At 40.7% G+C, this 12,572-nt stretch overlaps 1 protein-coding gene and 1 long non-coding RNA gene across 11 annotated transcripts in view; one reads left to right on the top strand and one right to left on the bottom strand.

Annotated features, from left to right (window-relative positions):
* LOC143215675 (uncharacterized) overlaps positions 1-10,954 on the bottom strand; it is a 30,196-nt gene extending 19,242 nt beyond the window's left edge. For 3 of the 10 annotated variants that reach the window (XM_076437985.1, XM_076437996.1, XM_076437995.1), the window contains exons 1-4: positions 6,826-7,940; positions 4,789-4,969; positions 3,903-3,969; positions 2,642-2,712 (exon numbers count right to left, since the gene is read on the bottom strand). In XM_076437985.1, coding sequence (XP_076294100.1) covers positions 2,642-2,712; positions 3,903-3,969; positions 4,789-4,969; positions 6,826-6,856 — 350 coding nt within the window. In that variant the 5' untranslated portion in view covers positions 6,857-7,940. The other 7 variants (XM_076437993.1, XM_076437989.1, XM_076437990.1 and 4 more) reach the window with 7 other exon arrangements.
* On the top strand, positions 88-11,387 carry LOC143215685 (uncharacterized). The gene is made up of 3 exons (XR_013010419.1): positions 88-533; positions 9,419-10,818; positions 10,949-11,387. It is a non-coding gene; the product is annotated as an uncharacterized LOC143215685 (long non-coding RNA).
* The last annotated feature ends 1,185 nt before the right edge of the window (positions 11,388-12,572 follow it).

The raw sequence follows: 12,572 nt of genomic DNA, 5'->3' as shown, positions 1-12,572 counted from the left end.
CAAAGGCCGGGAGTTTGAGCGAACAACGATCGTGCCCGGACACTATTTTTGATTTATGACTGCGTCTAGATATCGCGCCGAGCGAGACTTCAGTAGAGATCCGAGCGTAGAGAAGGACAGAATGAAATACGGATCGCGTGACTGAAGCGTGTCGTCGGCACAGTTCAAAGAATGTCCCATACGCTGTTCTTCGTTGCGTTCGAAACTTTCATCGTCGATTAAACCACTAAATACAGTTGAAATGATATCGTGTTTGGTGTCATTTTAATCAGAGAAATGCCAGAAATAAGCTAGTGAAAGTGCCATAAAGGAATAATGAAAATTAAGAAGTTTGAGTATTCGATTCACTCGAGTCAATGTTGTGGTGTTCACACCGATATACCCGAGCCGATAGTGGCAGTGGAGTGGGTAGGCACTGGACAACGATCGTGCCCACGATTCAGGACAACGAAGGAGCTTTTATCGTAATGCAAAGATCGGTGTATCGAAAGATCGAAATACCTCGTGAACTACTAACTTTTCGACATACATAGGTTAGTACATTTTTATAACGAATGTCCAGCTGCATCGATTGATGTATTAAAAAATACCTCATTCCATTAAAAAAAATATCGATGATCTTAAAATCTTGTAAAGAAATAACCTTGAAAATTTTTTCCCTTACACCGTTACACGTGGCCCTTCGAACAGTGTAACTTTGTCCTAAGAAGTTTTTTTGTACAACGAAAAGTAACGGAGATATTTAGGTGTTCTGTTTCTTCAGACTCACCCTGTATACAGGGTGTCCCGCGCAACTGGAACAGGCTGTACCTCCTAAACGGTCGGGAATAGAGGAAAATGTTATCAGAAAAGGTTGAATGGCATCAGACGGTGCATACTACGCAACTAATTTTATGCACTTTTGTGCATCAGTGCATCAGAAATATGCAACTGCACTTTTTTCTTTTAATGGAAACCTACATTTTTGACTGCACCAATTGATGTTTGTTGTGCTCTACATAAAAGTACTAACATACTTATGCCCTAAACTTATTCATTAAGAAGTTATCGAAGCTAAAAGTTCACTGAATTATTTCGATCTCCATTATAAATCAGCGAACTTTTAGCTTCGATAACTTCCTAACGAATAAGTTTAGGGCATAAGTATGTTAGTACTTTTATGTAGAGCACAACAAACATCAATTGGTGCAGTCAAAAATGTAGGTTTCCATTAAAAGAAAAAAGTGCAGTTGCATATTTCTGATGCACTGATGCACAAAAGTGCATAAAATTAGTTGCGTAGTATGCACAGTCTGATGCCATTCAACCTTTTCTTATAACATTTTCCTCTATTCCGGATCGTTTAGGACGTACAGCCTGTTCCAGTTGCGTGGGACACCCTGTATTGTGTAATGAACGATGAAAGTTTTCCACGCAAAGAAGGACAGCGTATGGGAAAGAAGGGGAAGCGCCGGCACAGTTCAAAGCATTTCCCATACGCTGTCCTTCCTTGCGTCCGAAACATTCGTCGTTCATTACACTAGTAAATATCATATATTTGGTATCATTTTTATTACAAAGATGCCACGAATATGTTGGTCCAAGTCCCATGAATAAATAATGAAGAATAAAGAAGTTTTGTGATTGGATTAGTAGTTCACATCGATATACCCGACGGTATCGGGGATTACGCGGCGTGTTTAAGTGCTCGGCGACCGAGGCAGCTCGAGCTTCTTGGCCCCTCACGGGGTATGACCAACCCCCCACCCCCACCGTGGAATGGGCAGCGTAGGGCAGTGTTGGGCAAAAAATTAATCAACGATTGACGACTAAATTTCTACTTCAAGCGTTAATCGCAACTAACAATTAATCTCCTAGTTAACGATTAAATACTTATTAATCGTTAATCGCGGTTAACGATTAAATTTCTACTTTAGTCGTTAATTGCGATTAACGATTATTAAACGTCAATCGGATAATTGATTAATGATTATTGCTGAAATTTCGAAATGAAATACGTAATCAGAAGTGTATGAATACTGAAAAAAATGTAAACCGAGTTTAGGTGTATTGTCATTTGGTCCATAATACAAATTCTGTTTACGTGCTTTTATGTTTTTTTTCGATGATTCCTTTTTTTAATCGACGATTGACGATTAAATCAATCGATTGAATCAATCGCCGATTATTCGACGATTTTCTTTTTTTAATCGTATACATTAATCAATCAATCATGATTAAAATTTGTATCGATTAATCCCCTACACTGGCGTAGGGGCATACAGTCAAGCTTTCAGCACGACTTACAGTCGGACATTACTGTAATGCAAGCAGTTCCAACGAGTAGCTCCGGAGCTATTCGAGGCACCTTCCCCGCTTAGATTCTTCCCCCACTCTTAGACTTGATCGTTATAATGTATAGTAGTGGGAAGCTCCCCCCACGAGAGCCGCGTGCCGCGCGACGAGATGCGCACGCATACATCGTAAAGAGATTCGATGGTGGGGACCTTACGGCTCTCGGAGGGGAACAAGTTGGACCTCCCTGTTCTACAGCACAAGTCTCTCGAGACATATGCCCCGAATCCGTTTCTCATCAACCCTACATGCATCCTAGTCTCTATCCTCCAACAAAAACGCTACAAACTCGTCTGGTGATACTTACGTCGGAATCTGCGTCGATCCACCGCCGTTTTTCTTGCTCGGAAAATGCAATCCAGGAGTATTTCCCTGAAACTCGTATCAGATTAGAATGATTAAAATAACAAGACCGTACATGCACTACGAAAGCCTGTAAAACAACCAATAATATAAAAAGGACGCAAGTCTCAGAAAGGAACGTGCAGCGGCTATGTTTGTTTAGAGTGATGTAAAAAAAAAACCGAACGAAACAGAGAGAGAGAAAGAGAGAATGTCTTTTTATCTACTGAACTCTACTCCAGAAGCATCCACTAAACTCCGTTGTGCTTTAATGTACATTGCGGATCGTGAGTTTCAATAGTTGCCCAACGTTTCGCGTAATCTAATCTCGTGCGATATATAATGTTCCTCGAGTGCTGGTTTAGAAAACGGTGTGCATACGAATGGGAAAAAATATGTGAATACACCGAAGTGGAACGAAACGTACGTGACTTGAAACAATTACGGGATAGTAGCGTCGAGCAATTGTGCGTTTAACACCTTGCCGTGTTTTTATTTTAACAGAATCTAAGAAACACGAACGTTATGCCTTTGTTTTTGGATGAGATAAAGTTTGATTCGTTTGTAGTCGATGTTTAAGCATTCAAATAAATTATCTTCTCTCTTCTACGACATTTATGGGGATAAAGACGTTTTAATCACTGTAACTATAACGAAAATGTCTCTTCTAGAACTGTAACTCTGTGGGTCCTAAGTTCTCACAGATACGGAGAGAATGCTGTAGCATTATGCACTTGTTTCACGTTCCGTAATTGTTTGGAGCAACGTACATACAAGGGTGCAACTAACAGAATGCGTCTAGGAAGCACGCGTCGAAACTCAAAACCATCCGCGTTTCATGAAACGATATAAAGGAGCTGTTTCGCTATGGCGTCGTCCGAGTTTCCATTCTCTTATCTTTAGCCAAGAAAAACCAAGGCGAGCGTCGAACGTATCTCCAACGATCGTGTTCTAGTTGATAAACTAACATGTGAAGTTTCTCGTTTATATCTTTCATCGGCGAGGAAACAATACAAATAAAAAATCGAAGGGCAGCGTGAGGCTAAACATCTCCAAATGGAGCGCGCACTGCCAACGGGTCCACCGGCGAATTCGAATTTCATCGGTGAAACTTCATTGTAATTTCAATTAGAACATAGTAGTCTGTTCGATGATTATCTGGTTGAAAACGAAATGGCCGGTGTGCCGTTGGCAGCGCGCAATGGCGGTTCGTTGGGTATAGTTACCTTCTCTACTTTGTTATGCAACTTCTGTAGAATGTCTTCGCATCGCTGCAACGTCTCGATCTTCAGTCTATTTCATTGGGAAGACATTGTCATTAATTACTGTTCGTGCGGTAAGGTAGAAGCACCAATAGTTGACCAGTTAAGAAAAATTCTCTGCGTGAAGAATAGCGAACGGCTCTTTTATCCTTTACTGTTTGTTTGGAGGGAAAGTTCTGTCGTATTTGAAACAAGCGGGTAACTTTCCTCGTAAATGAAACATAGTTAATATTTATAGTTGGTCCAAATTAGTTAAAATAATATCATTAAGCAAGTGAGTAACAAAGTACACAATTTTGACATTCAATGTTTAATTTACCGATGGCAATAGTCGATACTAGTTTTTCTGTTTAATAATTCACAGACGCAGCTATTATTTTTCTTGAAAATGATCTGAACATAGATCGCATTGTCGAAAATTTAATTCAAATTGCAAAATTGCTTCGAGGTACAATTAGATCGAACTAGTGCGCCGAGAGCAACATTACATCTTTTATTAAAAATTGTGAATGCCATGTAAAATCTAATTTGGGAGCAGAGCAAGTAAATGCTTCGTGGTTTGCTTGTTCTTAATTAATACGAGAATCTATATTTATCTATCGCGCCATTTTTGAAAGATTGTTACGTCCAGAAACATTATTCTTCACGATTTCCTGAAAAATGGTCAACCACTAGTGTCTTTTACCTTAATTCCAAGATATATTATAATATTCGAAAAATTTAAAATATCGTTTGTTTTTAATCGAGATTCGAATGTAACATTTCCGGCAATGATCAACTACAACGACAACTAAACGCGAAACTGTTGCTTGTATACTAAAAACACCGTCCGGAGATTCGTGTGACGTACTTCCTCTTGCTGTTCGACAGAATCCCGTGAAGGCTTTGCATTTTCTGCAGCTGGCCCTCTCGTGACTTGTCCTTCACGTTTTGCAACCTCTCTATCATCGCTTCCAAAAACGGAATATACTTTTGCATCTCGGCGAACTTCTTGTCGTACTCGTCCATCTTGTTTTCTCTGTGTCGCTCACCTGTGTCGGGAGAAGAATATCTTTATACCTTTTTAATTCCACCCGTTACCTCGTTACACGTTCATCGATTCATCTAATATACACCGACGAGCGATTCCGCTCGTTCCTACGCTCATTTATTTGCACAACATCCGCGAAAGCTGCGATATAGAACGGAAGATGCGACCTTGAACGCGCGCAAACACATTGTTACGAACTGAAACAATATGGCGGCCGATAAGAGCCAACTGACGAAGGAACAGATCCGAAGTCTCGGCGTGGCTGCGGTAATAAACTAGCCGAAATCATTTCAACAACGATTTTAGTAACGATAAATAATAAAACCTTCGATAAAGTAGCAGATTAAATATTAGGTTATCCCAAAAGTTTCTTCCTGAATGTGATCCTTTAATATTGCTAAATAAATATTAGGTTGTCCCAAAAGTTGGTTTTATTAAGAAGTACTAAAATATTAACATGAACATTATCGTATTGTTTGTATTTATTTAGCGACATTAAAGGAACACATTCCGGAAGAAACTTTTGGGACAACCTAATATTTTTAACACAATTAGGAAAAAGTCGTACTAACTTTCCTTTTTTTGGGGAGGGGGGAACTGGGACAAGTTGCTGCTCTTTTGTTTAAGTAAAAATAGAAGAAAATGATGGAGGAAAAAAATCATATGTCACAATACGTCCTAACTCCGTATGAATTTATTTTTTACGCGGATGCACTTTATTCTTTAATGCAACCCAATCTTTTTGTTAAATCAATCGATCCCTCTTACGATCCCAAACATGAAAGTACTAACCCAAGGTCATCGAAATGTCAATACCTCACGAGATATTTGACAATTTTTTTATCACAGAAACGACATAATGATGTCGTATGATTTTTCTACTTACAAAAGAACAGTAACTTGTCCCAGCTTAAATGTTTACTCGCATGTCGTTGAATTGAGATTCGTAAAAATATACTAAACAAGACAGCGACCTTAAAATCTTGGTCGCAATCGATCCAAAAAATATTTGTTGGAGTTCAAAATAGTTCGTCTCTCTCTTCTGTTATTGTTGCACATTGTTGCATACGTTAACCTGTTAACGAGTAGGGACGTCACGGTTCTGTTTACCGACAGAAATGAATTCGAGATGACACACTGATCGTTACGTAAACAGCACGTTCCCTAGGTCGTTATTATCGTTTTCCATAAATCCGCACTAGTTTTCACGGTAGAAAAGTGACCCCCCCCCGGTTAACAGGTTAATCTCTGGCTTGACCGTTATTTATAGACAGATTTTCCGTGTTAAACCGTTCATAGGCCACGTATATCCTCTTTCGCAATCAATAACAGGAATCGAATGAACAGCGCGAATTACGTTCGAGTACGCGTACATGTATATGAAAAAAAGAGTGCACGTAAAAGATTCGTTCGAAATTCCTTTATTCTCGTACATCGTGAACCTTTTACCCGAGCGCATATACGTGCCCATAATTATGAAAATGGTCTAAGTCGTGTGCATTTCTTGTTTCGAGATATTTCAAGGAAATCAACGCATTTCTTTTAAGATCATTTTTATTCTATGTAATCTTTTTTACATTGTGCACATCGAATTCAACCTGTTTCCTCATTTTTTTTCAAGTTATGGAGAATACAGACGAATTTAATAATAAGATTCAAATTGTTCCAGCGTTTCTCTAACGTTTCATTTTTCACAACATAGTAAAAATTACATTGCATTAATTCAGTTTAGAATAATGTGATGTGAGAATTAGCTCTGACAAACTAATTTCTTTTGAAATTTTCACTTAGACCACATAATTGTGTGCACGTATTACGTTATGCAGAAACGGAAAGGAAAACTTTTCACGCGCTCACTCGGATTCACTACACTCGATGTATCCAGCATTCTCGTCTCGAACCATTATGCAGGCACGTCGAACACGAACAATTAGTTTGTACACCACTACCGGTAATTCTGTAACACCCCTTCCAGATTCTTCCTTTGATCACTTTGTCCATCATCAACGCGAAATAAGTAATCACTTTTCATCACAGCGGATACGAAAAAACAAAACTAACAACGCACAAGAGAGCCCTTTGAACGAACACTTTACCGAAACATAAGCGTATCCGCATGATTTATATAGTAGAATACAGATTGACCTTCGTCTAGCAGAGACGTCGGGTCGCTTTTGACCTGCCTCCCGAGTACAGTCGGCCGAAAAAGTTTCCGTCCGCAACTGTCTCTTGCCGGGATGAGGACAATGTCCTCGGTGCAGTAAAGCGAACCTCGAAACCTTCGAAAGATATCTTTCTCCGCTTATGGTCGATTTATTTCCTGTGCTTTTCTTTTCCTTTTACGAGAGCCGATCGTAACGAGCACATCGTCCAATTCTACTTATCCATTCGTTTCTTCGAAACAATCAATTCGTAGAACGAGAAACAAAATTCTAAAATACGAATTTCAGAAAATGTTGGCATGGGTCGTGACTGCTACGCCATCGCTAAAATGAAGCTAGCACATTTCCGAATGTATACTTTCACTCATCGCGCCACATTTGCGTGCGTACGCCTCGTGGAGCTTATAAATTGCATTTTTCTAGCTTGTCAACCGATTTCCAGGCTATCACAATGTTCGAAAAGCTTTTTAAGCCTCGAACCCTGGGATTTTCATTTCTTTATTTTTCTTTTCTTTCAGAATGATTTGTAAATTTCTTTCGATCGAGTCGGTCTCGCATAATCGTCACAGTGAAATTGTTTATACTTATATTTCTTCGTACTGGCTCTTTGTCGTGTCTACAAATGTGTTATACTCGCGAACTCGTACTTAAGGCGCCTGTACTTTAAGGTTAAGCGTGGTGGAACGATGATTCTGCCTCCGCGCCATGGTTTTGCCAACACGTGGTGCGATAGGCACGGTAAAGACACTGCCTAGACGTAATTGTTCACTTCCGAAAAAGAGAAAAGACGAGAATACTGCCGGGATTGATAAATACCTTCGAATTATTACTGAATATCCTCGGTACGCTCAGCCAGCAACCGAGCGTACGGTCGCGATAATTGACGGTGGATGGCTGCGATCACGAGTTGGCTCGAGCGACGATTCCGCAGTGGTGATTCCCAATTGTCTGGACCGTTTGTACGCGCCGTGTTCTCACATACATACTTCATTGGATCGCACCTTCTGTTGTTCGTTGCGAAATCGATGAAACGGACGAGAGAAACATCCTCAGGAGGCGTTTCTTTTGTCGCATTTCACTGAGCTCCTAACACGCGTCTTTCACGCGATCCTGCTTGAGAGGAAGTAGATGGAGCCACGGTCGGGGCGGCTCAAAATCATCGATAGATAGCGGTTCGGTAGTGAAGATGGCAGCTTTTCGATACTAATGTAACGCCACGCCGTTGGAATTCACTCACCTGACTATTTCGTACACGAATATCCGAAGATTAGTGCAAGGCTCGACGATCGAACCGTAATCAATTGCACGCTACGATCTGTATCTATCGATAAACCGATCGTCGGTCGCGATAGGGCAACGCGTTCCATTGTGCATGTATCGGTAACTTGATACAACGTCCCGTGTAAGGTCGAGACCGAAGAAAATGGCCGCTGTTCGAGTATTCGCGAAATTAAAGAAAAAGGTTCGGCGAAGGTGAATGCAACATCGAGCAATGAACTGTCTCGGACAATGACGACCGACTAGTTTCGCGAGTACGGTTTAAGCGACCAACCACGCTGCGTTCGTCGAATTCTTTAGAGCGTGCGCAACCGTGTGCAGCATCGCCGAATGTAAAAATTTAATGATTAATTCACCGGACTAACGACAACGTAGAAACCCATTTCGAGCGTACATCTGTCGCACACGGTACTGCCTGGAGACATAGTGCGCGTCGTGCACCGTGTACATCGGCAAGCGTACGAATGTTGGTAACGGACAAGCAACGAATTCACGCAGACCCCATTCACGAGTCGCCGAGTTTTTTTCCCTTCTCCCATGTGCCGTGCGCTTCGCTGTCTATATAGGTTTTCATTTCTGCGTACCCTCCGCGCGTTTCGTCCGTATTTATCCTTCCCGCGACAAATTAACAACGATTTCCGTTCTCGAAACAATTATATTTTTCCATCGAACGCTTCGAGCCCTAGTTTTTCGCTGTTCCCTGCGTCAAATGGCTTACCGTTCGTAACGTACACGCGGTGATCGATTCGACAGATTGGCTATGCATACATATATGTCTATAGATATATCGCGACGAGACGTACGTTTCTACGCCTATCGTCGAAACGTATCCATAGATTCGCACTCAGACGATCGTGAAACTAACAAACGGGTAGGCTGGCATCCGCAAACATGGAGAACATTAATAGACGATCGTCCATTCCTTACCAAAAAATAGATTGTCCGCTCGCGACAGGACACCTGATAAAACATTAGACAGCTGATAATCGTCGTATGCATTGATCTTTCAGGTCCACGTTCGATCCTGCGTCCCAAGAGCCCCAGAGTCGACAGCCAGAACGCCAAAGCCGGAACCAGAAATCGACGAAACTACGAGAAATATCCGGAGAGGCGGTGTCGATGCACGGTTTTACGTGCACGCACAGATTAACAGAGAATCGGTGTCTCTTTCTCTCTCGGCTCTCTCACGATGTCGCAGTTACGTTCGAACTGACACTTCCTTTTTTCCCCCCAAGGTCCGCAGCGCGCTCTATACAATTCCGCGACACGGGAACCAGAGCTAAAGATCCCTCCCGATGAATAACCGAGCATCGAAATATGCCGATTCGACGGTTTAATTGTTCGAGTGATTCGTCACTTCTTACGATACACACGGCACAGAGACGTCACACGCTCCACGATCAGGAAGGATGTTTGTTTGCAGATATGGCGAGATGTTAGTTTCCTTGGGACCTCATAGACCTCGCTCGGCGAATTGTCTGGTCACGATCGTCTCGAGAAAACGCGACACTCTCGACGACCGTTCGACAATCGAGAATAACATACAGGAAAATTCTACGGACGACAGGTTTCTCTGCTTACTGTTCGCTATCACGGTACACTTCGAGGTCTTGTTTTTCGACGGTTCCGCCGATCACCGTAGTTTCTGTCCCTTGGTCCGCGACAATCTCGCATAATATCTCGCCGCTAATTTCCCGAAAGTAGATGCACGTTCATCCGACCGCCAAGCATATATAGAAGATCACGTAACCGTTTACCCTGCGTATCACAGCCGTATATGTCGCCTCCAAGAGTCCTGGATTACCCTCGAAGCCGTCGCGGCAGAAAACCCGACAACGTGCTCGGTAACAGGGCCGCTCTTGTCGGTGGAGAGCATACCTTTTATTAACTAGAAACGCACTGCTTACGAGAAAACGAGAGCCGAATGGCAACCCTGAAGGGCGCACGGTACACAATGGCTGCCATTAATGGCGCTAGGCTAAATGATTTCGCATGGATCTGCCAATACATCCTACGCCATACGCTACCTATCTTTTTTCACGTTCGCATGCTCCCAACGAAACCTTCTATTCAGCCTCTCTCTCTCTCTCTCTCTTCCTCCTGTTCTGTTTAACGAAATATCGAAAATATCGTGCGAGACAAAGAGATAGGAAGGGCTAAGATATTATGTGTTCGTATTCGTTTCAGTTAAACGAAACGTTTTCTTTCTATCGTCTTACCGGTTCCGTCGCTCGAACTTGCCACGACACGACATCGATCACGTTTCGCTAACGAAGTGTTGTGGACAGACTACTTCGCTTTCCAACGACCATTCTGGGACTCCGTGGATAAACGTAATGCTGCGTCGTCGTCGTCGTTGTTGTCGCGGTTTCTAATTCTCGACATTACTAATTACGAACGAATATGCTTGGTAATTATTCTCTAAATGATAAATGAACAGTCAAATATACGTAATGTGTGTACGTTTATTACGAAATAATGTGTTCGACGAGATTCGTAGACGCAGGAATGCACATGGAACAAAATCTATTTATCCTCAGGTCTGGCAATGATTCATATCTAATTGATCGCCACGGAAACACTAATTCGACGCCCGAGTAAACGTCAGTCTACTCTATTCGAGAAATTTTTCGGTGGTTTGGATGATGTTATACGTGACCGAAGTCGTTAGGCGTCAGGACCAACGATGCGCACCTCGAACTACGATGATTCGCCATTGTACAAACTTTTGCGTCTCGCGGAGCGTCCCGTATTTCTCCGTTCGGTAATTCTCGGGCCGGAATCACGAGACCCGACGGAAACAGCCGAAGTTCATACACCGTTTACGAATACGCGACGTAGGTATACAGTATACGGAAATACTAGAGCGTAAACACGCAGAATAACAACAGAACAGGCATGTAGGAAATGAAATGGAAACGAGTTTGTAGAATTGTACGATGCGTATTCCAGAAATAAAATACAATTGAAAAAAATATATATACGCAATGATATTATTATAATTCTCTTCTTTCCGTTAGCCTTGCCGCGAGGCCATATTTTATGAGATCACCGAAGAGTTACAGAGATAATCAAAATTACAAACCATAATAAAACAAATACGCTTTCGCTTTCAAGTTGCGCTCTCACGATTCTTTTCAATGGAACTAAAAAATCGAACCTATATAAAAAATTTATTGTATATATACGATATAGTAGGATTTAAACTAATTATTCATTAAAATTAATACTTTACAGAAGAATACATCGAATAGGTACCGAAGTTTGTCGCTCTATCGATATCGATCCAATTTCACTTCAATAAATAAATGAATCAACTAAAATTACAATTACAATTCTTTGTATTTATTTGTGACGTTTTTTTTTTAATTTTCACATAATGTAATATTTATTAACTTTATTTACAAATTATCAATCCAGTAGATGGACTAATAAACTTTAGTCTGCGTAGGATTTGAAATATGTACAAAAATTTTTTTCAATCATGAAACAATCTTTTTTGAGTTTGCATATCTGTGGGTCAGAGTTCTTCACTGTTTACGATCAATAAAGCAGGAAACAACTATTACTCTTTTTTTATTTCTTAAAAAAGTGAATTAAAAGTCTCTTACAGATTTTATATTAAACATTTTCTTTCCACCAAATATTGGTCAAGCATGACTAGTCTTAGAAATGAAGTTTTAACATAAATGCATAATTTGCTTGGTAAAGATCATTTCCTTTTCTTTTAATTGTCCTTTGAAATTTTATAGATCTCAATTGTAATAGCCTCTCCTAAGTCAACAACGTTATTTGAAAGTGATATTTGAAAACAAATCTCACTGCCTATTTTTTTTTTCCTTTTTTTTGGTACTTAATAACACTATGTAATACATTTGTTGTTGGCAGTACTTGTATTGTATCTTTTACATAGTATGGTTTTCCACAGTTATGGACGCGGTATATAAGTTTAAACAGTGAACAGATATCGATTGGGCAATGAAAACTATAATCGAAATGTTACACCCTTACTCGACATACCAAGAACTTTCGAATAACGAAAATATCCAACATCGCACAGTCTCGAATAACGTAGTCATCAAACTGTATAGGATAATACAATACATCACATATTCCACTAATTTGTCTGCTAATTAAACGAAAATTATATGCTTGGAGAGAGCC

Source organism: Lasioglossum baleicum, chromosome 14 (genome assembly GCF_051020765.1).
Source record: "Lasioglossum baleicum chromosome 14, iyLasBale1, whole genome shotgun sequence".
Lineage (NCBI taxonomy): Eukaryota > Metazoa > Arthropoda > Insecta > Hymenoptera > Halictidae > Lasioglossum > Lasioglossum baleicum.
Note: the sequence above shows the minus strand (reverse complement) of the source record. Positions and strands in the feature narration are given on the sequence as shown.